This window comes from Gopherus evgoodei, chromosome 8, assembly GCF_007399415.2.
Source record: "Gopherus evgoodei ecotype Sinaloan lineage chromosome 8, rGopEvg1_v1.p, whole genome shotgun sequence".
Classification (NCBI taxonomy): domain Eukaryota; kingdom Metazoa; phylum Chordata; order Testudines; family Testudinidae; genus Gopherus; species Gopherus evgoodei.
The window spans coordinates 67,707,457-67,732,666 of record NC_044329.1 but is presented as its reverse complement, the minus strand read 5'-3'; the positions used below and the strand labels follow the sequence as shown (position 1 = coordinate 67,732,666).

The 25,210-nt window shown below is 43.5% G+C and overlaps 1 protein-coding gene across 4 annotated transcripts in view; it reads right to left on the bottom strand.

The window, feature by feature from the left end:
* The window catches only part of CRB1 (crumbs cell polarity complex component 1), a 172,149-nt gene that overhangs the window by 87,499 nt on the left and 59,440 nt on the right, over positions 1-25,210 (bottom strand). For 3 of the 4 annotated variants that reach the window (XR_004001542.1, XM_030572005.1, XM_030572006.1), the window contains exons 2-4: positions 23,341-23,913; positions 4,493-4,688; positions 510-649 (exon numbers count right to left, since the gene is read on the bottom strand). Coding sequence is in view for 3 of the 4 variants with exons in the window: in XM_030572005.1 (XP_030427865.1) it covers positions 510-649; positions 4,493-4,688; positions 23,341-23,913 (909 nt within the window). In the remaining variant the exon portion in view is untranslated. The remainder of the gene's footprint in view (positions 1-509; positions 650-4,492; positions 4,689-23,340; positions 23,914-25,210) is intronic. The other variant, XM_030572007.1, reaches the window with a different exon arrangement.

Genomic DNA, 25,210 nt, shown 5'->3' with positions numbered 1-25,210 from the left:
TGTAAGGACCTGCACTCAGAGGGCCAATGGAGGTTGGTTTCCAAAATCCACTTATAGCTAAAGTTATTTCCAGATGGAGCATTCAACATGTTGTGTGGGAGCACGAGGGTTCTCATTTCAATCGAAAAGTCCATTTGTGAAGACTAAAAACCTGGCGGCAGCAGCAAGAGTTCCCTTGTCCCATGTGCTGATGAATTAAGCATGTGATTGGGAAGTAAACCCCAGATTGTAGTTCCAATTGTGCTAATGACTTGACTTAATAATACTTTGTATTTTGTTCATTTTGACCTCATATGGGGTCACTTGTCCTCAGCTGGGGTAACCTGTCAGAGTTCCATTGAAGCCAATGGAGCTATATTAAGGTTCTGTCCCATGAACCCTTTCCAAGGCTGGTCACATACAATATTTTTAAATGTATGTAGGTTCTTGTTTTCTTGTAGCTGTAGAGTGGTGTGGACATTTCTGCTTTAAAGGGAAGGAGAATGCTTGTAAGGGAATGCAGAGCTTACCTGGCCAACAGTGGCATGTATAATTCTCAGCGGTGTCCTCACAGGTAGCATTATTGTGGCATGGTTGGGACTGGCATAAGGGAATTAAGATTTCACAGTGCAGGCCCATAAATCCACTACTGGTACAGTTGCAGCTATACCTGCAATACAAAAGGCTGACACTGAGTCCAACTAGAAGTGATTATGATGACTCATATATATCTTTGGACTGAATTGCTTTTACATTGGAAACATTTTGTATAGCATCCTGTGCTGAGATGACCCATTTAAAATGAAAACTCTTTTTTAAAGGTAAAAGATCAGGGCAGGGACTGTGCTTCCTCTTGTGTTTGTACCTAGCACATTGTGGGCACCATGGGAAATAAATAATAATAGTACTTATTATCATGTAAAAGCACAGTGCCTTGCAAGCCTAACTGACACACTCATAAAACTTTCAAGTAGGGTTGCTTTCCCAGCCTTGGGTCTTCTGGCTAAGGAACTAGACTAGGATTCAAGAGATCTCGGTTCAATCCCTGGATTTACCACAGACATCCTGTGTAACCTTGGGCAAGTCTTGGTGCCTCAGTTCCCCATTTATAAAATGTAGCTAATAATACTTCCTCTCTTATACTGACCTATGTCTGCCTGGTCTATTTAAGCTGTAAACTCTTCAGGGCAAGGACCGCTTCTTACAATGTGTAGAGCTAGCACAATGAGGCCTCTGTGTGATATTGTAAGAGAAATAATACTATACTTATATCTCTTTAACTTCAGAGCAGTGCTATAGTTTTCCATTCAGAAATAAAGTAGCTTGTGCATGAAGATGAGATATGAATATGTGCAGTAGTGAGCTATCAGCAGGCCATCAATAGTGCCTGCTTTTTAATCCATTGTGCTGATTTCAGAAATGCCAACTGTGTCACATTACACACAGTATCTTGTAATCGCACCATGATATGTCATACCTCCTATGTTGCTGGCATGATCCACGTAAACATCTAATGCAACACATGCCATACAAAAAGACAGGCCTCTGCAAAATGGCTGAGTTATAATACGCTTGTTGGGGTGATTTGCATTTCGTCTTTATCTAGTAAGAACAGGGGATCTGTGTATGTCATCAGAAAGTAAATTAATTCAGCTACTATATTAGATTTCCTTTATTTTGAAAAAAAAATCCATTGGCTTTTGTGCAATTAAAACCATGAAGACTTCTGACTGAACATGACATGACATCTCTAGCCTTGAGATAAAAAGACTACACTTGTTTTGTGATGTCAGGGTTTAACTCCAAAGCCTTATTCTGGAGAAGCAAGTAATGCTGTTGAACACCAGAGCATAATGTGATATTTCTACTGTAGTATTGACATTCTACAGTATTTCTTTGAATGGTAGGAAAAAAATTCACAATGGGGAAAATTCATTTGGGGAAAATTCACAATGGGGAAAATAGCATGTGTGTAACACTGCTAAAACCAATGGGTATGTAGACTTAGACCACGGATGAATTTGGTCCAGTGTGTATGGAATTTGGGAAGTCAAATGTGGGGAGAAGGATTTCTGTGATCAACTACATAATTTTCAGCCTGAGAGGAACTCTTAAAAGTATTCTCAGAACAGAAAAATGTCATTTCTTTTGTTAGTTTTTCATGTTTCCTTGATATATTTTCTGCTTGATGAAGATCTATATTTGGAGAAGGGATTTATCCGCCTTTAGCCCATCCTCTCCCTTGACCCAGAAATGAAGTCACAGTGAATTTTCAAATAGCATTGCTGGTGCTATCAAATCTGCATATGTATCTATTTTTCATGTACACTCAATTATTACACATTGCAATGGTTTGCTAGGGGATCCTTGAGGTTAACTTGTATAGAGGATTTGGTTTGCATAATTAATAAAAGAAGGGCAGGGTAGGTAGAAAGCCCAGTGAGGCTCTAAATTCCCCACGCATACCTCCTAGTGCCGAGGGCTGTGATTTCATTGGTGTATGCATCTAAGAGAAGTCCCCGTGTTCCATTAAGCAGGTCACCAGACTGATTTTTCTGGGGGTGCCTTACTTCAGATCTCACAATGTGCAAAATAGCTACTTGTCCAGAGCAGTGCTTGTTTTAGGCCTGATCCAAATCCCTCTGAAAGTATTTCCATTGGTTTCAGTGGGCTTTGGATCAGGTCCTTTGAGCACACACAACTATACTTTGTATGTGCACATATTGGTATTTTGTGGGTGCAGGTTAGGTACCAGTGTAAATCGGCAGACACTCTACTGATGTCAATGTAAAATGTAAAACTGGTTTCAGAAGATGGATGGGCCCAGTGTGTCAAGTTCTGCCCTATGTTACACCCATGTAACCTCACTGAAGGCAATAGGGCTTCAAGACTGAAGATGAGGGAAGAATTTGGCCTAGTGTTTGAATAAATAGCTCCTAATGCAAAATCTGTGACTCCACAGTCATGTTCATAGCAGTAGATTGTCCCATCAAAGGATTATAACTTCACTGCAGGATGAGGTAGAAAGGAGAAATGAGGATGTGAAGAATAAAAGCTTTCTTCTAACTCAAACACCTTAATAAGAGGAGCAATGGCAGAAAAGGACTGGCTATCTTTGTATTTCAAATTTGCTCTGCTGTCCAAGCCCCTTTTAATGTAATTAGTGTGCAGATTCTTTTTCATTATGATTACCAAATTGACCTCCAGAAACATTGCAGTATAATCAGTCACTTCAAAGCATTCCTACGTGTGTCACAGTTTTGGTCTCCACTAGGTAAATGAGTGTGATCTGGTCTGGCTAGAATGAGCATTATTGCTGCTCACAATATGTGTGTGTCCTCAAAAGGTCTCAGGCTTTCTAAATGACTCTGCCGAGCAGGTGTCAGATGTAAGGTGACCTCTTTCTCTCACTCCACTATGCTTGAACTGCACTGGAAAATCAAGAATTGCTTTGTATTGCTCAGAGTCATTTAGTACTACAGAAAGGGAATTCTACAAGGTTAGTGTACTGTTGCAATATGGTGCAAAAGTTCATTGCTGGAACATGATCTTTATCCTCTTGTGAATTAAAGTCAAGCCCAGGCTCTTAATGACCTGGCTTTTCTGATGGATTTCTTTATAACTGGTACCTTCAAAATAGCCCCTTAAGAACTGGAATTCACACGGTAAGGAACAATCCAGTACTGACAGAGGAATTACCTAGCTGAACTAACTGGTCATTTCCAGTCTAACTTCTATAATATAAATTTTATATTTGCATAGTTTCCCCTCTTTTGGAATTACATGTACAGTATGTAATGCTATCATCAAAGAGCCGAGACCTGATTTTTGGCCTGCCTGGGTTGCACTTGGATCTCCTTGTAGGATCACTTAATTTCGGCAAAAGGAACTTGCTAGTAAGTCCTGAGCCTTTCCCTTCTTTTTTTCCTGTCCTTTATCTACGCAGATTGTAGGCGCTTTGGGTCAGGGATCTGTTGCCTTATATATCTGTAAAATTTCTTGCACGTTTCCTAGTGATGTCTATTACTATGGTTACTATTACCCTGTCTTTCACTTTTCTTTAATGCTTCTATTCTTTCAAAGTGGACAGCTGAACAATGCCAACATGTTATATTTTGTATACTTCCTCATCTTGATTAAGAAACTGAAGTTTTGGCAGATTAATATGATTTTCAAGATTTGTTTTATCAAAATGGCGCAGAATTCATCTTTAAATAATAGTTGTGCAGAGTTGACTAAAGAGCACTTTGTAAAGGTACAAATGTGAGGAGTCTACCTAGCAAATCAGTCTTTGCAGCAGAGTCCCATTGGCTTACCAGCTCTGGGCCCAATCTTGCATTTCTTAGTGCCCCCAAACTTGCACTCAAGTCAGTGCAGGATTGGGTCCTCTTTTAGTAAATGAAATCAACAGTTTGACATCTCAGCTAACCAGATGTTATTTCAACCTATTAGTGTTCAAGTTAAAGAGCATCGGTCCTTCTTGTGAATGTTACCCTATATCTAGGATACATACCGATTAACATCATCTATACACTGCCCTCCATTGAGGCATGGCTGACTGGCACACTCATCAATGTTGATTTCACAGAGTTCACCTAGGAATCCAAGTGCACAGGAACAGAAATAGCTACCCAAAGTATCATGACAGGTTGCACCATTTAGACAAGGCTGTGACAAACACTCGTCAATTTCCAGCTCACAGTTTATACCTTTAAAAAAAAAAAAGTTTAGCAAAGTGTTAATTCTTCAGGTTTTCTCTGGGAACACTTTAAATGTCATATTTATGTAAGCTTTCTTCAAGCAGGTATCTCTTTTAGAAAACAATTTGCCTCTTCAGTAGGGATTGCAAGATTACATTTTTGCAGATTTGGGGGAATTTACAGAAGAGAACAAAACAGAACAGAACAGCTTTCATTCACAAGGAATACGGTAATTACAAGCACATCTTATTATCTAAGTATTCGCATGAAAACTAAACCCTTTGATTTTCAGATTACTTACACCATGTTACAACTAAATTTGTATTTAATAGCATCTGTGAGGAACTAGTCACTTAAAGGAACTCTCTCATTATTGGTAGGCCTCACAGTTAGTAGAATTAATTGGAAGATTGTCTCATTGCATTGGTCTTTGCCCTTTGCAATTCATAAATATGCTAGTGTGTGAGATATCTTGTAGACAACAGAAGGGCTGTTACAATATTGTATTGTAACAGCCGCTCTGGGATGTTCTGTAAAGTTACCTCAACTCTGAAGTATGTTTACCCAGATTCAGGATACCATGCAGGTTAAAAAAAAAAAAAGCCTCTTCTATCTATTCCAAGGGATGCTGGTATTATTTGATAAGTAATGTTTTTCTTTTGAGCAGGAAATTCTCCTAATACCAATTTTAGCACCATTGCTTTCTTGTTAGCTAAATGGAGGGCAGGGGATTCCACTGAAACTTTGATTATGCCATCCAAATTTTGCAACTCACATTTATTCAGTGGAGATAGTGTAGCTGGCAGAACACTTGCAGTTGGCAGGTTAAAACCATCAGAAAAAAATAATATTTATTATTTTAAAAAAATTAAATTAGAAGTGCATAAAAATAAGAAAATCTTGCACCCAGAGCAACATCTACAAAGTGTTCCCTTTGTTTGGCTTTGCAGAAAATGAAATGCTTCCTTGCTCCTAACAGTAATTCAGAGAAAGCATATGTTTTTGCAGAGAGTGAGGAAGGTCAAAGTTCAAATCCAATTTGCTGTCTTGCTTGGTCTTCTTCAGAATCCAGCTTTCATGGTCAAGACCTGGGTTATTAATTCTAACATAGTGACAGACTCCATTCCACATGAGAAATAAAATGTATGTTAGAACAAGGTGTCCCTAAATACAACATGGTTTTATTTGTGGTATAGATATGTCTTTTAAGATCTGTTAAATCAGACTGTGGAATCTTCATGTAAAAATTAGGGCTCCTCCTCACATTTTTCACGTACATAAAAAACCAACAACCTGGGGGCAGATATTCAGCTAGTGCAAATCACAACTATGACAATTTACACCAGATAAGGATCCAGCCCATTTATTTTCAGATTACAAACTTTGCCTGTTTTAGTACTTGAAGTCTGCTCCTGTTCCCAGCTGAGGCCATGGGCTTATAACCAACATAACTGTGTTACTGTTACCTTGTCATTCTCCCTTCCTCAATGCTTGTTTCATCCACCTGCCTTGTCATATGATTTGACTGTCTGCTCTTTGTCTCTTTATATTAATTGCGGGTACAGTGACTAGCACAGTAGGGTCCTGATTAAGACATCTGGGTGGCACCACAACACAATAATAACAATACTGAAGTCTAAACTGAAGGCTAAACTTTTATTAATTTCAGTAGGAACAGGATTGGGCTTGTAGGCCCTGATTCGGAACCACTAAAGTTATTGGGAGTTTTGTGCCTTTGACTTCAGTAGCAGTAGGATCTGGCCCTTAATGTATAGGATCAACTACCTATCTATAATTCCAAAGTTCCCTCTCATGCCGCTTGTGTACACTGCTCATCTGTTGAAAACTAAAGCCAATGGGGGTTTTGTTGCTTGAGAATTGAGGCTGGGATTTGCAAAGGGGCCTTAGAAGACTTAAGTGCCCAACTCCCCTTGGCATTTAGTGGGAGTTGGTATTTGATGTCACCCAATACATTAGAGTTTAGAAGGGGGAAGGTAGACCATAAGGACTCAAAAGCAGAGACCATGTTCCATTCTCACTGACCCCTAGGAACATGTTGCTTACATCTTAGAATAACAGGGTTGGAAGAGACCTCAGGAAGTCATCTAGTCCAATCCCCTGCTCAAAGCAGGACTAATCCCCAGGCAGATTTTTACTTCAGTTCCATAAGTGGCCCCCTCAAGGATTGAACTCACAACCCTGGGTTTAGCAAGCCAATGTTCAAACCACTGAGCTATCCCTCCCCCCTTGACTTAATGCTGCTGGCCTCACCTTCATTAGTCAGGACTAGATTGTGACCTGTATGCCTGCATGAGCACCTTGGAGGGAGATGCAATGTGTGCTGGAGGGTAAGAATCCTTGTGGAGACTCTCCAGAAGCATACACCAGCATAGCACTTACATCACCCTTGGAGAGGGCATGCTGTGCTCCACGTTCCTCCCTCGCCCTGCTCCCTTTCAGGCAGACAATGCCAGTAAAGGCACTAGGATGAAGTGTAGTCTCTGCTCTTCAGCCACACTATGGCTGTCCTCTGCATGAGGTACAGCCTGGGGCTCTCTTCCCCATTACCTACTTATGCAGGGGCTTGAATTTAAAACAACAGCCTGGGGTAAAACAAATCTCTTGTTTGCTCATCAGTGACTGGAGTTCCTTTTGTCTTTCATTTGCCTCTTTAGTCCTGTTTTGTGGCAATGCTAAGATACAGAGAGGGCAGACACTTGGATTTGAGCTATTGCTCACCTTCATAAATTGTTGTGGCTCTGCTCTTAGCCAGCTGATGGTGAGTTCATCCTTCTCGTTTTGGTTCTGTTCCCGATGCACAGTGCTCTGACCTTGTCTGCACTGAGGATTTCAGGGAAATTGCCTACTCATGCTCAACTACTGTTGTGACTTTGCTGGTGCTAGCAAGGGTAGGAGCTCTAAGTGAGTTTTGGTGACATAGAGATGATAACCCCAGCAGCCTTTTTACTCCAGTGCTCCCACCCTTGCTACGACCAGGACTAGAGCAATGAAGGAGATTTCCCTCAGACTGGTCCCAGCCTTTGAGTTTCCATGTGCAATATTCTGCTTGCTGAGAATTAGACTTTGTTGATTTTTGTTTTTACTGAACTTTGAACTCGTGCTGAATTTGACTAACCCCAATGTCCGGTTAAACCTAAGTTTCATCACAAATATTTTTACAAAACAAATAGATTCCTTTTATTCAGGTCCATTTTAAAATCACCTTTGACTCAATAGCTAGGGGTAGTAGTAATGACTAGTGGTTTGGTAGCACCTACTCAAGGATCTTGAAATGCCGCCTCAGCCTGATCCTCCGCTATTAAAGTCAATACAAGCAGGATTGCAACCTATCAGCCTGAATGACTCAAATTTTACCCAGAGTCACACCAGAAGTTCATGACGCTGCCCAGAACAGAAGTCAGGCCTGTGCTACTATGACAAAACTGTGTTTTATAGCCTCTGCAAACATCATACAAATACTGCCCATGGAATCCTAATTCCCTCCACAAATCTACTTTCTGCTTTTTGTTCTTTAGTTCCAGAAGGGCTGTATGCTTCATTTTAGCTATGATAGGTGTTGTCTGCACTCATCTTGCTGGAAGCAGCAGTGAGAATAGTGCAGTGCTCTGACCTTCAGCTGCTTATCTCCTTGCCATTTGCTCACAGACAAAATAGCAGTGTCTCTGTACTATATTCAAATTTGTGGCATTTGAGAGCGCCACAGACAGGCACATACAATATGAATCAAATCACTTTCAGCAAGTATCCTGCTTGTAATTATCAACCCTAACAGCCTGTCTTATATCATGACTTTAGAGCTCATTAATATTTCTTATATGATGGGAAACTCCCACTGGAAAAAAAATTGTTGCTAGAGATATCATTCTGAAAAGGAGCAGAATGTTACAGTCAGCCAGGCACAGAGGGAAAAAAAATTAATGTAGGGTCAGGAGACGGCAACATTTGCAATATAAAGACAATGAATTATCACGCATTATTTTTTGTGTGCGCTAAGGGGTAATTCAGACATTTTGAAGGCTTGATTAGAAAACCAAAAATAGTTCTTAGACAAATGATCTGTTTTTCATAGTCCCCTGTTTGCCAAGATAGATTTGAAAAGCTTTCTATAAGCTTTCTATAGCCTCCATCAATGGTCAGATTTAAAACCAGGTTGTAGAACATACAAAATTCCAGATCTGAACATACCCAAAGCTTGGGAAAGTTTGGTTCCAGACTCATGCCCAGGTCTGCCAAAAGAATAAATGAAATACATAGTATCAGCACCACTTAGGCCTTGTCTAGACTGCAGAGTTTTTACACCAAAAGGCAGCTTTTGGTAATGAAACAGTAGAGGTGGACACAGTGTGATGCCACTTTTGGTGACAAAACTGCAGTTTCAGTGGCAAAATAAAACCACCTTGACGAGAGGCATAAAGGTTTTTACAGCAAATTTAAAGTGACAAAGTATCAATGTAGTTTGTTATATTATTATATCACCATAACTGGCCTCCCCTAGTATCCCACAATGCCCACTGTAACCGCTCTGCTCACTGTTTTGAACTCAGCTGCCCTGCAGGCATGCACTCTTCCCCTTTCAAAGCTCTGGGAAGTTCTGACAGCTGAGCTTGCCTCTCAGCTCCTGAACAAAGACCAAATCATTAACGTGGAATCTTCCTGTTCAACCCCTGCACTAGGAACACAGAGCCAGGCAGGGGCGCGCGCGCGCGCGTGTGTGTGTGTGTGTGAGAGAGAGAGACTGCTGTGCTATGCAGAGCCAGGGAGGGAGGTGGGGGCTGATGTCGGGGGTGTCCCCCTTCCCCTGCCTCATGACTGGTTCCTTCCAGCAGCCATCTGAATTTAGAGTGACAGACTCACTCTCCCCCAACACACACTCTCTCTCTTCCTCCCATGCACACACAGTCCGTGTCACAAACTCTCTCCCCGCCACACACACACATGGTTGAAAAGCAGCTGGCAATCTAGTCGGCTGCCCATGGAATGATGGGATTGAGCAGCCTGCGTCATGTGATGCTGTACCTGCCCCATAGCCTTAGTCTCTGCACTAAATCTTAATTTACCTAATCTCATATTCCTATCATACATAGACCCCCCATTGACTTAAATGGAGCACCCACTCTGCACAACTACAGGAAGGCATAAAGGCTCCCTTTTCCACAGATAATGATAATTATAATTATTATTTATACAGTTTCCTAAATTGTATAAGGCAGGATGTCCAAGATGTTCTATTCCTCCATCAGTATTCATAGTCAACATCTGACATTTGATAAGGGTTTTATTCATTGTGGTGAGGTGGACTAGGCCCAGAGGTCCCCTGCTGGAGGCCTCAATGTCCTCCCACTCCCATCCCAGAAAAGGAGCAGTGGAGCTAAGTCCTCCAAGAGGCCTAGAAAGACTGCACAGGAAGCAGCCAATCAGGAGGTGACACTGTAAGGGGCTAGCCAATCAGAGGGTTGCAGGCTAGCATTAAAGGAGCTGCTGTGGTGCCCAGACTCAGTTCATTGCTGGAGCCAAAGAAGTGTAGTTTGTGCCCCTGGCTGGCCAAAGGGAACTGTAGCACTATGGACAGCTCAGTGCTGGCAGGGACCAGGGCAGTAAGAAAGGGCTCTTGGCTGGCTGCTGGGCCTGAACATAGATGCACCTTGAGGTAAGGGTGAAGCATTGGTGAAGCCATGGGGAAGTGGTCTAGGACACTGAAAGCAGTTTAGTTAAAGGACAATGCCTTGGGTGGCTGCTATTCTTAGGGTACCTGTGTTGGCACCTGGAGTAGTGGCTAGTCCACTACTGGCTCAGTATCAGGGCTCATGGCTCAATGGCTGATCACAGAATGACTATGAGCCATCAATGTGATATAGCCATTAAAAAAACTAATGTGGTTTTAGGATGCATCAGGTGAGGTATTTCCAGTAAAGATAAGGAGGTGTTAGTACCGTTATATAAGGCACAGGTGAGACCTCATCTGGAATACTGTGTGCAGTTCTGGTCTCCCATGTTTAAGAAGGATGAATTCAAACTAGAACAGGTACAGAGAAGGGCTACTGGGATGATCCGAGGAATGGAAAACCTGTCTTATGAAAGGAGACTGAGAGAACTTGGCTTGTTTAGCCTAACCAAAAGAAGGCTGAGGGGAGATATGATTGCTCTTTATAAATATATCAGAGGGATAAATATCAGGGAGGGAGAGGAATTATTTAAGCTTAGTACCAATGTGGACACAAGAACAAATGGATATAAACTGGACACTGGGAAGTTTATACTTGAAATTACACCAAGATTTTTAACCATTAGAGGAGTGAAGTTCTGGAACAGCCTTCCAAGGGGAGTAGTGGGGGCAAAAGACATATCTGGCTTCAAGACTAAGCTTGATAAGATTATGGAGGGGATGGTATGATGGGTTAGCTTAATTTTGGCAATTAATTGATCTTTGATTGTTAGCAGATAAATATGTCCAGTGGTCTGTGACGGGATGTTAGATGGGTTGGGATCTGAGTTACTACAGAGAATTCTTTCCTGGGTGCTGGCTGGTGAGTCTTGCCCACATGCTCAGGGTTTAACTGATCGCCATATTGGGGTCAGGAAGGAATTTTCCTCCAGGGAAGATTGGCAGAGGCCCTGGAGGTTTTTTGCCTTCCTCTGCAGCGTGGGGCACAGGTCACTTGCTGAAGGATTCTCTGCACCTTGAGGTCTTTAAACCACAATTTGAGGACTTCAGTAACTCAGACATAGGTTAGGGGTTTGTTACAGGAGTGGGTGGATGAGATTCTGTGGCCTGCATTGTGCAGGAGGTCAGACTAGATGACCATAATGGTCCCTAGTGACCTTAAGTCTATGAATACCAGGGCTGAGATGGTTTAAAGACTGTAGACAAACCCAGCCAGGCAGGAGCACTTGGGTACCATGCTGTTATATTCAGACACAACATAGTGTACCTTGGGTTAAATCTGTCATGTTTCTTATAATACATTTCTATTTCTAACTTTCTAACTCTTATTCAATCAATGCTCAGACTTCCAGTATGGAAGCAAATATTTATAACCCTCTAAAACTAAACATGCACATTTGATTTCCCAGCTCTTGCATATGCAAAACTCAGTATTACAAGTGTAAACTGTATTTGCAGATGCACATTGAGTGCTTATGTGAAACTACCCAATTTGAGAATTAAAACCTTGTCATCAGAAATGGTGGATTGTAATGTTAGAGGCCATTTCTGAACATTTCATGCATAAAGTCCAGATAAAAATATTTTCATACACTTAAGAAAATGTGTAGTTAAATTACTGGACTATTTTTGCACTAAAAAAAAAATCCTGTTTGGTTTGTAAATGAATTTCCCAGCTAGTAGGCCATAATATATTTTAAAGCACCATTATAATCTGAAAGATTGCCCTACAGAAATTGCATTGTAGGGTTCCATGTCTGAATCAATTACTTATCATATATACTCAATTAATAATACTGATCATGGCATCCAGGTTATTCTCCTGTAGCTGTGTTGTTACTGCAGTATTAGTAGCAATAAACCGTGATTTCCCCCCCCCTTCATTTAAAGTAAGGAGCTATGTCTGAAGATTCACTGGGTAGGAAAGCTGGCATTTTTACTGTTTCTTTGCAGAGTAGAAACATACATTTTTTAGTTTCTATATCAAGTATCATTTAACAATTAAAATTGCCTACATTGACATATCTGTCATCCACATTTATCCAGGCTTAACTCTTTGAGTTACTCCAGATTTATGCTGGGATAACTGAAAACAACCTGTTGATATACTTTGTATCTATGGATAAATGGTATGTTTTGTAATATCTGTACAGAACATGGCACAATGAATAGGTTCTCATTTAATTGAATAAAATGAAAGGTTCTCAACTGGCTGTAAATAATTTCCAGTTTTAAAATAACTATGTATTTACAGATAGTGTACATGATACACTGAGTGATATGTACACTTTGATTAAGAGTATTTTTTCCAAACCTTTAGGCTGCTTATGTTAGACTCAATATGACTTGGTTGCTGACTTAATTAGGCCTAAAACAAATGCAGCACGTTTGTAAAATTCTGTGTTACAGCTGGAGCTATCACAATAAATTAGAATAAACCTTGAAAATGGGATTTTTCAATACAGTTGTAGCAGTAAATGCTAACACTGATGGTTTAAAATGTTCTTTAAAAACCTACTGGTAAATAAAATAGCTAGATTATCAGGGGTTGTTGAAGTATATTTTCTAAAAATATGATAGGTCATGTCTTCAGTGTATGCAGAACAATATTCTGAGGCTTCATTGCTTCAATTAAAAGACGGTTACTCACTTTTGTAACTGTTGTTCTTCGAGATGTGTTGCTCATATCCATTCCAGTTAGGTGTGCGAGCGCCGCGTGCACGTTCGTCGGAAGATTTTTACCCTAGCAACACTCGGTGGGTCGGCTGGGCGCCCCCTGGAGTGGCGCCGCTATGGCGCCGGATATATACTCCTGCTGACCCAGCCACCCTTCAGTTCCTTCTTGCCGGCTACTCCGACAGAGGGGAAGGAGGGTGGGTTTGGAATGGATATGAGCAACACATCTCGAAGAACAACAGTTACAAAGGTGAGTAACCATCTTTTCTTCTTCGAGTGCTTGCTCATATCCATTCCAGTTAGGTGATTCCCAAGCCTTACGTAGGCGGTGGGGTCGGAGTGAAATGTGGCAGAATGTAAAACTGCTGAGCCAGAGGCTGCAGCATCTCTTGATTGTTGAACCAGAGCATAATGCGAAGCAAAGGTATGGACCGAGGACCATGGAGCTGCGCGACAGATCTCGTGGGTAGGTACACGAGCCAGCAAGGCGGCAGATGAAGCCTGAGCCCTGGCAGAATGCACGGTGATGTGGCTTGGGGAAGTATGAGCCAAATCATAACAAGTGAGGATGCAAGCCATCATCCAAGATGAGGTCCTCTGAGAGGAAACAGGTAGGCCTTTCCTTCGGTCTGCTACCGTGACAGAGAATTGGGGCATTTCATGAAATAGTTCTGTTCGCACAATATAAATGCGAGTACTCTACAGACATCCAGGGAGAGCAATTGTTACTCCCATTGCGTTGAGTGTGGGTAACATGAAAGGCCGAAACCACCTTAGGGAGGAAAGCCAGGTGTGGTCGTAACTGCACCTTGTCTTTGTGAAACATAGTGTACGGCGGAACCACCGTAAGAGCTCTGAGCTCGGAGACTTGTCTGGCCGATGTAATGGCTACGAGGAAAGCTGTCTTCCAAGACAGGCATAACAGCGAGCAGGTCGCTAATGGCTCGAATGGGGGAGACATAAATCTGGTTAAAACCAGGTTGAGGTCCCAGGTTGGGGCTGGGCGGTGTACTTGCGGGTTTAAGTGCTCCAAGGAACCTCGAACCCATAGCGTGTGAGAACACGGAACGACCACCTTAGCCTGGGTGGAAGGTAGAGATGGCTGCCAAGTGTACCCTCAGCGATGACACCGCTAGGCCCTGCTGTTGTAGGCCAGAGGTAGGCCAAATAGAGGGGATCGAGACCTCAGTAGGAGTAAGATCAAGCGTTTCGCACCTGTAGGAGAAACGCTTCCACTCGGCCAGGTACGTTGACCAGGTGGAAGGCTTCCTGCAACCCTGGTTTAGTCACGCAGCAGCCACACCGTGAGTTGAAGAGACTGCAGGTCCAGGTGGCGAAGCCTGCCGTGGTCCTGAGTTATGAGGTCTGGGGGAGTGGCAGGGTAATTGGGTTGGCTATTGACAGGTGGAGCAACGTGGTGTATCAGTGCTGCCTGGACCACGCTGCAGTGATCATGATGATGTGCGCTCTGCCCCTGCGGAGTTTGAGCAGGACCCAATGAACCAGCGGGAACGGTGGGAAGGCATAAAGGAGTTGGCCTTTCCACTGCATCAGGAAAGCGTCCGAGATTGATCCCGGAGAGAGACCTTGGAAGGAGCAGAACATCTGGCATTTCCTGCTCTCACGGTAAGTGAACAGGTCTATGTGGGAAAAAGTCTCAACTTCTGGAAAACAGAATGCATCACATTGGGGCAGAGCGACCACTCGTGAGACAGGAAAGACCTGCTGAGTCGAAGCGCCAAGGCGTTCCAAATGCCTGGGAGAAAGGACGCTACCAGATTTATCGAGTGGGCTATGCAAAAGTCCCAGAGATGGATGGCTTCCTGACAAAAGGGGGAGGATCATGTCCCTCCCTGGTTGTTTATGTAGCACATGGCCATTGTGTTGACTGTAAACACTGAGACACCACAGCCATGCAGCTGCTGCTGGAACCCCTGGCACACCAGGCGGACTGCTCTCATTTTTGGACATTGATGTGGAATGCCAGCTCTTGAGAAGACCAAAGGCCTTAAGCTCGAAGGTGACCAAGGTGAGCACTCGAGCCAAGAGATGATGCATTCGTCGTCAGGGACAGTGAGGGCTGGGGCGGATGGAACGGCATCCCTGCCCACACCAAGGAGGGAGTTAGCCACCATTCTAGGGAGCCTAGGGTGCTCGAGGGAATGGTGACTATTGTGACCATTGGGTCCCTGTCCGGGCGGTATGCCGAGATGAGCCAAACTTGGAGAGGACGGAGGTGGAGCTTGGTGTGTTTGGTTACAAACTTGAAGGCAGCCATGGGACGCAGGAGACTGAGAAAAGTGCGAGCCTAGGTCGTTGGGAAAGTCTGCAGACCTCAGATGATTGTTGCCATCGCCTGAAACCGCGGCTGTGGTAAGTAGGCTCCGGCTCAGTCAGAGTCCAGGATAGCTCCTAGGAAGTCTAACCTCTGCGTGGGAACGAGAGTGGATTGTTCTATAGTAATCATCAGGCCTAGATGTGTGAATTGGTCCTTGACGATGCCCACATGTTGAGTGATTTGTGTCTCGGAGTCTCCTCGGATAAGCCAATCATCCAGATACGGAAAAACGCATATCCAATGTCGGCGAAGGGTTGGAACAAATTGGAGGTGATATCCATACTCCACTGTGCATAGGACTCAGCGATCTGAAGTTAACTGGGACCACACCAGGAGAAAGTAGAAGTGGGATCCCGGCCTGTAACTGGTATGCCGCCTTCGGGCACACCTTTGAAAGTTCGTCTTTGGCTTCCTCCAGGAGGGCAGCGAACTCTTGGCGGGAGTCTTGAGGGAGAAGCTCCATAAACTTAACTACCACCACCCAGGTGTTATAATTATAGTGGCTAAGCAAGGCTTGTTGATTTGCCACTCAGAGCTGTAAGGCCCCTGCAGAGTACACCTTGTGGCCATGTAGGTTCATTAGCCTAGCTTCCTTCGATTTCGGGGCTGGCGCCTGCTGGCCACATCATTCCTTCTCCTTAACGGACTGAACGACTAGTGAACAGGGAGGAGGACGGACATAGAAGTAGTTGTACCCCTTAGAGGGCACCATATATTTACGCTCGACTCCCCTGGCTGCAGGAGGGATAGAGGCTGGGGACTGCCACATAGTATCAGCATTTGCCTGGATGGTCCGAATAAATGGGTAGGGCCCCTCTAGTGGGGCAATCGCCGATAGAATGCCCACTACTGGGTCCTCTACCTCCGGGACCTCCTTCACCTGGAGGTCCATATAGAGTGCTACCCTCCTTAGGAGGTCCTGATGGGCTCTCAGGTTTTTGGTGGGCACATCAGAATCGCGGTCCTGAGCATAAGAGCTGTCCGCGTGAGATGACACTGATGCGTGTCTGGATGGCCATGGAGGTGCTGAAAAACCATGGGCAGAGTCTCTGACTCTATCAGACCTTGCCCAACTCAGCATCGGGGACCGGTACCGGGAGGCGTACCAAGATACAGGTCGACCGAGATCTCGAGGCTTGACGTCGGGAGCGGCTACGGGAGTCATGGTGCCTGTAGCGGTGCCGGGACTGGAACGGTGCCGAGAATAGCAAGTCAGCGAACGGGATACTGACCGGTGCAGCGAATATGACCAGTACCGAGGAGGAGAACAGCACTGGGACTGCAAGTGGTGTCGGGAGCGGGAGTGCCGACGGGACCTGGAGCATCTGCAGGACCGTGATCATGAATGGTGCTGCTCTGCTGTGCTGACAGAGGATGGTCATATCAAGGGAGGCTTGCCAAGAGACTGTATTACCCGCACCGGCGGTGCCGGGGTCAGGCAGCATCAACTTTGTCATGGCAATGAGATCCCTCGCTGTTGGGAATGTCTCCAGCGTGGAGGGAACAGTAGGATCAACCACAATGCGTACCGGGGAGCTCTCAGGCACCGGATTCGACGGCCCTCGTGGGACCGGGATCGACGGTGCTGACGTCGTCAGTGCCTCGGCAGGTGTCGGTGCCGGGCGATCTGACTTAGACAGGCTCTCTGGCTGCGGTGCAGTTGGCACAGAAGCAGCAGGAGCAGGGAGCTCAACCACGGCACGTGCCAGGGAGCCGTCAGGCACTGGCAGGAGGAGTCGTAGGCGTTCTCGACCTCGGAGAGAGGGAGCGGTGCCAAGTGGACTTCTGTGCCGGCGACGGCCGGTGCCGAAAGGCCTTGGCAGTACCGGCGGGGTCCGGTGCCGAGGAGGCGCTTCTGCCCGTTGATTGATCATTGCTCAGTGCCAAAGGCGGAGGAGTAAGTGAAAGTCCCGCTCCTTTTTGTGCTCGGCTTAAAAGCCTTGCAAATGGGGCACTTAGCTGTCAAGTGCGATTCCCCAAGGCACTTCAGACAGGAGTCGTGCAGATCTCCTGTCAGCACTGGCTTGCGGCGGGTCGAGCACGGTTTAAAACCCGGTGAGCCGAGCATGGGCTCCGGCACCGGGTGCGGGGAAGGGGCTACTCCCCGAACCCTGCTAACTATTACTAAACTAACTATGCTAGTAAAGAAAAAACATATAACTATATAAATATATATATATAGAAGGATTATAACTATATAATTATATACACGAGAACTACTAGTAGCTAGGGAAGTGGAGGTCAGCTGAGCTGCACTCCACTGTTCCAACGACCGACACGGGCAGTAAGAAGGAACTGAAGGGTGGCTGGGTCGGCAGGGGTATATATCCGGCGCCATAGCAGCACCACTCCAGGGGGCGCCCAGCTGACCCACCGAGTGTTGCTAGGGTAAAAATCTTCCAACGAACGTGCACGTGGCGGGCGCACACCTAACTGGAATGGATATGAGCAAGCACTCGAAGAAGAACCACTGATTTCAGAGGGAGTTTTGCATATGTGAGGAGTGTAGCATTAGGTCCTACAACTGGAACAATCTCCTAACGTTTTGTGGTAATGTGCATTTCATCCAGATACAGCAAGGAACTCCTCCATGGTTGCTGCCCTGTGAATAATTGAGCTTGTAAAAAATGTTTGCAGAACTATGTCTAGTGATCATAAATCTGCCAGAGCTCATTAACAGCTTGCTCCAAACACTGGAAACCATGTGACAAAATGAAACTAGTGCAAAAGTCTCACTTCAACCAGATTTAAAATTACAGGCCAGAGGACAGCCTGATTATTAACACAAGAACATTGGCTTTGCTACATTGGGTCATGCCTTTGGCCCATTAACTCCAGTGACCAGGAGCTTCAGAAATTCCTCTCCCACTTCAATGTATCTACCCAATGTGATATGCTATGCATTGTGGGGCTGACATCCAAAAGCATGACATTTTAAGAGCAAGAAAAGAAAGATATGTACCTGTGTTTAACTGTAATGCTGCCCAAAATACGGTAAAAAGACATTTAAAATAAAACCGCACCAATAGAAACCTCCATTCATATTATACAGGCCTAACCCATAAAAGAAGAGACATTCAGCCCTTGATCCAGCAAAACATTTAAGCCTGTGTTTAACTTCAGTGTACTTGAGTAGCCTGAATTGAAATTATTGGGATGGCTCACACATTTTAAGTTAATCACATGCATAAGTGCTCTGCAGAACCAGGCCCATTATTCATCCTGTTCTTAGCTAATTAAAAAAATGAACACAAATATTCATCTGCCTGCACAGCCCCAATGAGGAGAGAGGGAGGACAGAAGATGATAAATGTTTAGTGGGGCTTTATAAAGCATCACACTGGGTGCTCAGAGTTAGGCACCTAAGTCCCTATTTAAGCATGTAAGTGAGCTAATTTTTTTCAGAGGTGCTGAGTGCTCCCATTCTAATTTCAGTGGGAGCTGTGTGGGTTCTCAGAAACTCTGAAACTGGACGTAGCCAGGTGCCTGACAACAGGCACCCAAGTCTGAAAACTTTGGCCTTTAAATTACATTTTGCCCAAGCATGGCAGGGGTGAAAGAATGGTCAGACATTATAAACTGACTTGTACAGAGGAGTACAACTGCCCCGTGCTGGATGGACTATGTCAGCTCTCCTGTAGCATACCGTATCTCCTGTGTAAGTATCTTACCTTCTAGTGACTAGCTTGAAAAGTGGATCCTGCCTCTTGTACCACTGAAAATTAAGAGAAAACTCTTGTCTTAAACAGAGGAGTTCTATGTCTTTGGAGCAGTCGGTCATTATCCATACTGCACATATATCTATATTTGCTAGCAATCATAGTGTCAATACATGTGTGCAATCACAGAGCATTACAAGTGAATCATAGCTGCAATGCCCTGACACAACAGAGAAGGAAGATGGAGTTTTAAAAAGCTACTTTAAATACTGGTCTGGCATGTCCACTACTGCTGGAATACTACATCAGTGCAAAAAGGCAGAGTGAAGGAAGTGAGGACTTAGTTTTGGGCATGCAATAATATCCTCACATTGTGCCGGATTCATCTCAAGTACAATTCTACTGCAGTAAATGGAATTGCACCTAGGATGATTTTGGCCTATTAGATCTATTTTATCTGTTGCCAAGTGCAATCAAAATGGCCTTTTCTGTTGTCTCTGAATAGGATTTATTTTTGGAACTGCAGTATACATATTTGATCATTTACACTTAAATGTTTGCCTACTGGCAATGGGAAATTGGTTTCAACTGTGTGCAGTAAGAAGATAAATGTGACCGGCTATCAGCAAGGAGCAGACTCTTATACCATGCTCTGTTTGCTTAAGTGAAATGAAAGTGTAATTCAGTACAATGGAGAAATATTGCATTTTGCCAGCATATCCAGGAAAGGTTTGACAAACCAATTGAACTTCATTATTTAACAGCTGTATGACATATGTCTTCTACATAATTTCACACATGCAGTGCATTATCATAGTAAAATAGAGATTTCATGCTAAATTTTCCATTCTTCAGCTCTTCAGACAGTCTAACCTCTCCCATTTGTGTAAGAATGATGTGAGAGATTTCTCAGCTATTTTAGGAATTGCATGCAACATACCAATCACATAAAGTAGCAGTGAAAGCCCATGAAACTGATAGCAACTAAAGCAAGTCACTCCAGCATTTGGTTAACATTACTGCTGTAGATTTACTGTGCATTCTCCACCTATGTATCAAAAGTTATAAACTCTTTAACATCCTAGGGAAATGAGATGAGGTTGGATGACTTCCCACTGTGATTCATAGTGTCAGGCCAGGATAATAACAGTTGGCAAGATCCTCTGACAGAGTAAATGAGGATTTTTATTACCAGTGGGGACACCTAAGGGCTTTCATCCAATAATCCCTCTGGCTTATGCGTTTAACACAACTCACAGCAAGGTGCAGAAAATAACAAAAACGGCTTCTGATAAATCATTCGGTTAAGTAGGCTTTAAAAGCTGGTAGTTTAATGCTGTAGGAACAGTCAACTACTCCTTTTATAGAATTATTGTTATTAGCCTCATTGCTGCTGGAAGCCATGCCTGAGTTGTACATCAAAACAGTGTGATTTCTTCTGTTTTGTATACAAAACCTCTTTTCCTTCCTTGGCTTCCACCTCTTTCCTCCACCTCTTAACTCTTTTTTTATTGTACTGATTGCAAGGGGAGAGGGTCCCAGAGCTGGGCTGCAGCCTGAGCCTGAATGCCTACACCACAATTAAATAGCCCCTTAGCCTGAGCCCTGTGAGCCCGAGCCCCTTGGTAGAGGCCAGTCGCAGGTTTTTAATTGCAGTGTAGACATATCATCCGAATGATAGTCCTTGATTTTGGGGAGAGCAGAGAGACTTAGTCTGGGAAACAGCAGAGCTCTGGGATAAAAGGAGTCTGACTCCAGCAGAGTGCGCTTCCTCCAATCTGTGTTGCTCTAATTTTTCACTTCTCTCCCTTTTTTTCCCTCTTTATTATGTGTCTCTTCCCACCTCCACCCTCCCAAAGTATATCCTCTTTGCTTCAAGCAGATCTCCTTTGCTATAGATCCAGCCCTGGATCGAGCTAATAGCACAGGTTAAACAACTACAGCTTCCTGAGTACAACAGGAGGTCTGGGTCAAGTCTGATCATTTCAGAGTAGCCATGCTGCTTGCTAATAGGTTTTTTCTTTCTTTCTCCTCTTCAGCTTTCCCCTAGTACTGTAGTTTTCACATCCTTTGGCCTGGGTTGAGACACCCACTGGTAGCAGCAGGGTGGCAGGAAGGCAACACACTTCCTTCAAATAACATTCTCCATGCACATGAAGGATATTAACTGAGGGCTGGCTTCCAAATGAATTCTGTGTCAGCAATAGAAATCTGCTTTTACCTTCTGACTTCTCCTCCCTTGTGGAGTTTTTTGGATGGGCTTTTAAACCACATTTTTTATTTCTTATTCATTTGAATCGGCTGAAGCAACTACTATAATTTTTTTATACTATCTAGTGTTTTTCCCCCCTTACCTCACTACAGATCAGCCATTAAAACTTGTTGGCTGCTTTTTTTATTAGCCTGATCGTGCTAAACCTCCCCCCATGCCATCCAAGAACAGAGATCTGCATTCTGGGAGGCTGTTTATTACACAAAATCAGAATGCCGACTAAAGCAATGACCTGGAACCATGGAAGTGCTTCCCTATACAGTGAATTGCACGATAAGCAAGAAAAAAACTCACTTGATTATTTAAGGACACTCATTTCTGAAAAATGTTGCTGTATGTAATGGCATTACTTCAAAATGCTGTGCTGGAACCCAACAGCGTTGTGAGTTTTCTGTTTTTTTTTTCCTTGTGGCTTTGTAATCTAACTCCATGTAGTCTTTAAGATGTCAAATGAAATCCAATTAGATAATGAAGAAGTTTATTGATTTTAGTTTTTCAATAAGATTAACAATAAAGCCAAATTTCAGGCACTGGACCTAACAGCAAATACAAAAAAGTGTGTTCAGACACAGAATGTGTTTTGTAGACACTATGAATGCACATTTTTGTTTGGTAGGTTTCAAAGTGGAAGGATGAAAGTTTGGCTCTAAATAGCTATTTTTCTTCAAAGGTAAAAGACTTTTTCCCCTAGTCCTTCAGAGAGAACTTCTTTTAGCTTCAAGCTTTATCACAGTGATCTTCCTTTTAAACCTATGTAATCATCTATCATAGTTCTAAGGCGCTTAACCCACACTTAGGTGCTATGACACAGGGCAATATCTGATCAAGTGGGCCCATTGTTAATAGTCTTAACTCAGAGATAAAAGGTGCAGCAAAGGCTGAGTAAGCTGCCTCTCCAACAGTCTTAACCAACAGCAGCTTGAAGAATGAGGAACTGGACATGGGTAATGAATCTAGGTCTCTTGCATAGCCAAATGTAATGCTAACTACCATTTGGACAAACGTCCATGCTTCTGAAGTGCACTTTCTAAATATAAAATGTCTGCATCACTTAAAAGGTCAACCTGACTACTTATGACAGGAGGGTGAAAAATGCATTTCAGAATATGTTGGATCCACTGAACAACTGTTCCCAGTTTCCATGCTGGAGGGAACTTTCTGAGCTTTGTGTTCCATTCGGAATCTTTCCCATGGTTTTGAGGAAGGGTGTTTGACTGGGGAGTCAGCCACATAACAGGTTGCAAGTGCTTGATTAAGAAGTGGTGCAGGAAAATGAGTGGTAGGGGAAACTGTTGGTCAGTATGTTGTATAGACTAGGAGAGACCATAGAAAGAAACTAGAAGTAAACAATATGAAGGGTAAAGTCATGTACAGGGCGGTACGTGAGAGTGATTGACTGAAAAATCAAGTGGACATGGAGGTCCAATAAAGTGGAGAAGGAGAAAGATGACTTTGAGCTGGAAAGGGGATGGAGAGAAGGAGAGAGAGATTGAATCAAGCATTTAAAAAAAGTCTGGAAAAGAAACTCAGCAGAGGATAAAGTGAGAGAGAATGGGCTGTGAAGGCAGAAGAAAAGGATCCTGAAAAGCAAATGGAAAGGCCAAAGACATTGCCTGCCATGCTCAGCAAATAAATCCAGTTCAGGGGATCTCAGTCTGAAGTTTTGAAACATTCTGTTCCTGAAGATATAACATACCTGATTTTATTTGATTAGCAAAATACATGGTGTAGCATTCTGAGCACATCCAGTTTAAGTTACTTTAAGAGGAAAGTTACTCAAAATCTGTGAAGTAGGTTGATCTTTGCCAAATGTTCAGTAGATGTTGTGTAATATGAAACTTCCTGAATCCTTCCATCTCTAGCACCAGTACCAAAACCTCATGTGATAACTCATAAAGCAGCAGCACTCAGCAGAGAACTTGATCTGACTTTGTTATGAAAATGTGAGTAAATAGTAAGAAAGATATCTTGGAACATAAACTAAAGGTGCTCTGCATGTCAAAATAAAAAAAGATGTCTTTAATAGAGCTTACCCATATACTCAGCTGGGCAGATGCAGTCATACTTGCCTATCTGGTTCAGACATGTAGCCCCATTCAAGCAGGGATCTGAATCACATTCATTTACTTCCAAGTCACAGTGCTTGCCTTGATAGCCTGGGACACAGTAGCAGGAGTACCCGTCGATTCTTTCCCTGCACAATGCTCCATTGTGGCATGGATTAGAAATGCACACATTGAAGTAGGTCTCACACAGCATGCCCGTGTATCCTGCACTACAAACACAGGTAGGGCCAGCCAGGCCATTCTGACAAGTGCCTCCATGTCTACAAGGGTTTGTGTCACAGAGGCTGATGGCTGTTTCACAGGTAGTTCCAGTGTGGCATTCACAAGTAAAGCTGAGGTTTCCTGCAGTGCTTAAACAGGTAGCATTTTGAAGACAAGGGTTTGAGGTGCAAGGATCATCAGTTTTATTGCAGTCTTTCCCCAAAATATCAACTGTGTCTGCACAGCGGCAAGAATCGTCCTTAGCAGCAGCATCACATGTAGAGTTCTTTTGGCAAGAGTTTGACAGGCACCTGGAATCATTTCTTATGCTAAGTGACTCTAGGAAGGAAACACAAAAATTACTGAGAAACTTCCAGAGCAGTTTAAATAAGAAAGTATAATGTTTTAAACTCCACCTCTCTCTTGTAATTTTTCACTGTTGAAAAGAAAATAGAGTTGGGGGACGAGGTGGCAATGAATTCAATACAAAAAACAGTACCACAGCATGAACAGTGTATAATTTCCTATTACCCATCCCTTCCAGAGACCATTGGCAGCAGCACGATTTGCAAACTCACCGCCTAATACCAATAACACAATGCTGACCCAACCATCAGTGAACATTAGTACAGTCAGCCATTGTTTTGGAATGCATGTGATGTGGAAGACTGGATCCTAAATTGATTTTATTAGGAGGGCTAATAGTCTTGCATGTATACAGCATCTTTCATAAGAACAGCCATACTGGGTCAGACCAAAGGTCCATTTAGTCCTGTCTTCCAATAATGGCCAATGCCAGCTGCTTCAGAGAAAGGGAACAGAGCGGGTAATCATCAAATGATCCTTCCTCTGTCACCCATCTCAAAGGATCCCAATGTGTTTTAATAAACTGATACACAAAGAGATACCTTCATCCACCACTGGATGCAGCCACTTGTGGGGGAGAAGGGAGACATGGCAATTATTAACTGAACACAGCATCAGTTCAGGGCAACAAGTGAAGAATACTTTATCCAATTGAAACAGCACAAAGAATTTAGATAAATAGAAATTTAGCTGAATTACCTGGGTTAATACTCTCTTCTTACAAAGTGCTATGTGATCTTTCTTGCTCATTAATAGTCAGGACTTAAAGACCCCTGTCTTCCAAAATGAAACAGCTCATTGACCCTATCATCACAAGGCATTACTTCAGGACCAATTCAGAGGAAAGAATACCACCCAGGGAATAGTCAGCACCACTTCCTGCAGCACCTTGGAATTCTCTCATTCAGGTCTGATCTGACTCACCCTCAGCTTAGTTTGTAAGGTCTGAGAGGGTCGATGAAGAGATGTCAACAGAGATGATCCTGTTGCTGCAGGATGTCTGTTACCCCTGGCTGAGTTCAGCAAAATGCTTAAGCACATGTTTAAGTTCATCCCTAGCCAGCAAAGCATGTAAGCCTGTCCCTAGGTGCTTTGTTGAACAGGAATGGACTGCTGACTCAGGGCCTGAGGAAGCAATTCTGTGATTGCCTCCTACTAAACCAGTAGGCAATCCTAACATAGACTTTAGACAATAATGGATCAAATGTCACAACCAATCATGACCAATGAGTGGAAATGAGGAAGGGTGGTTAGTTATTGACACACAGCC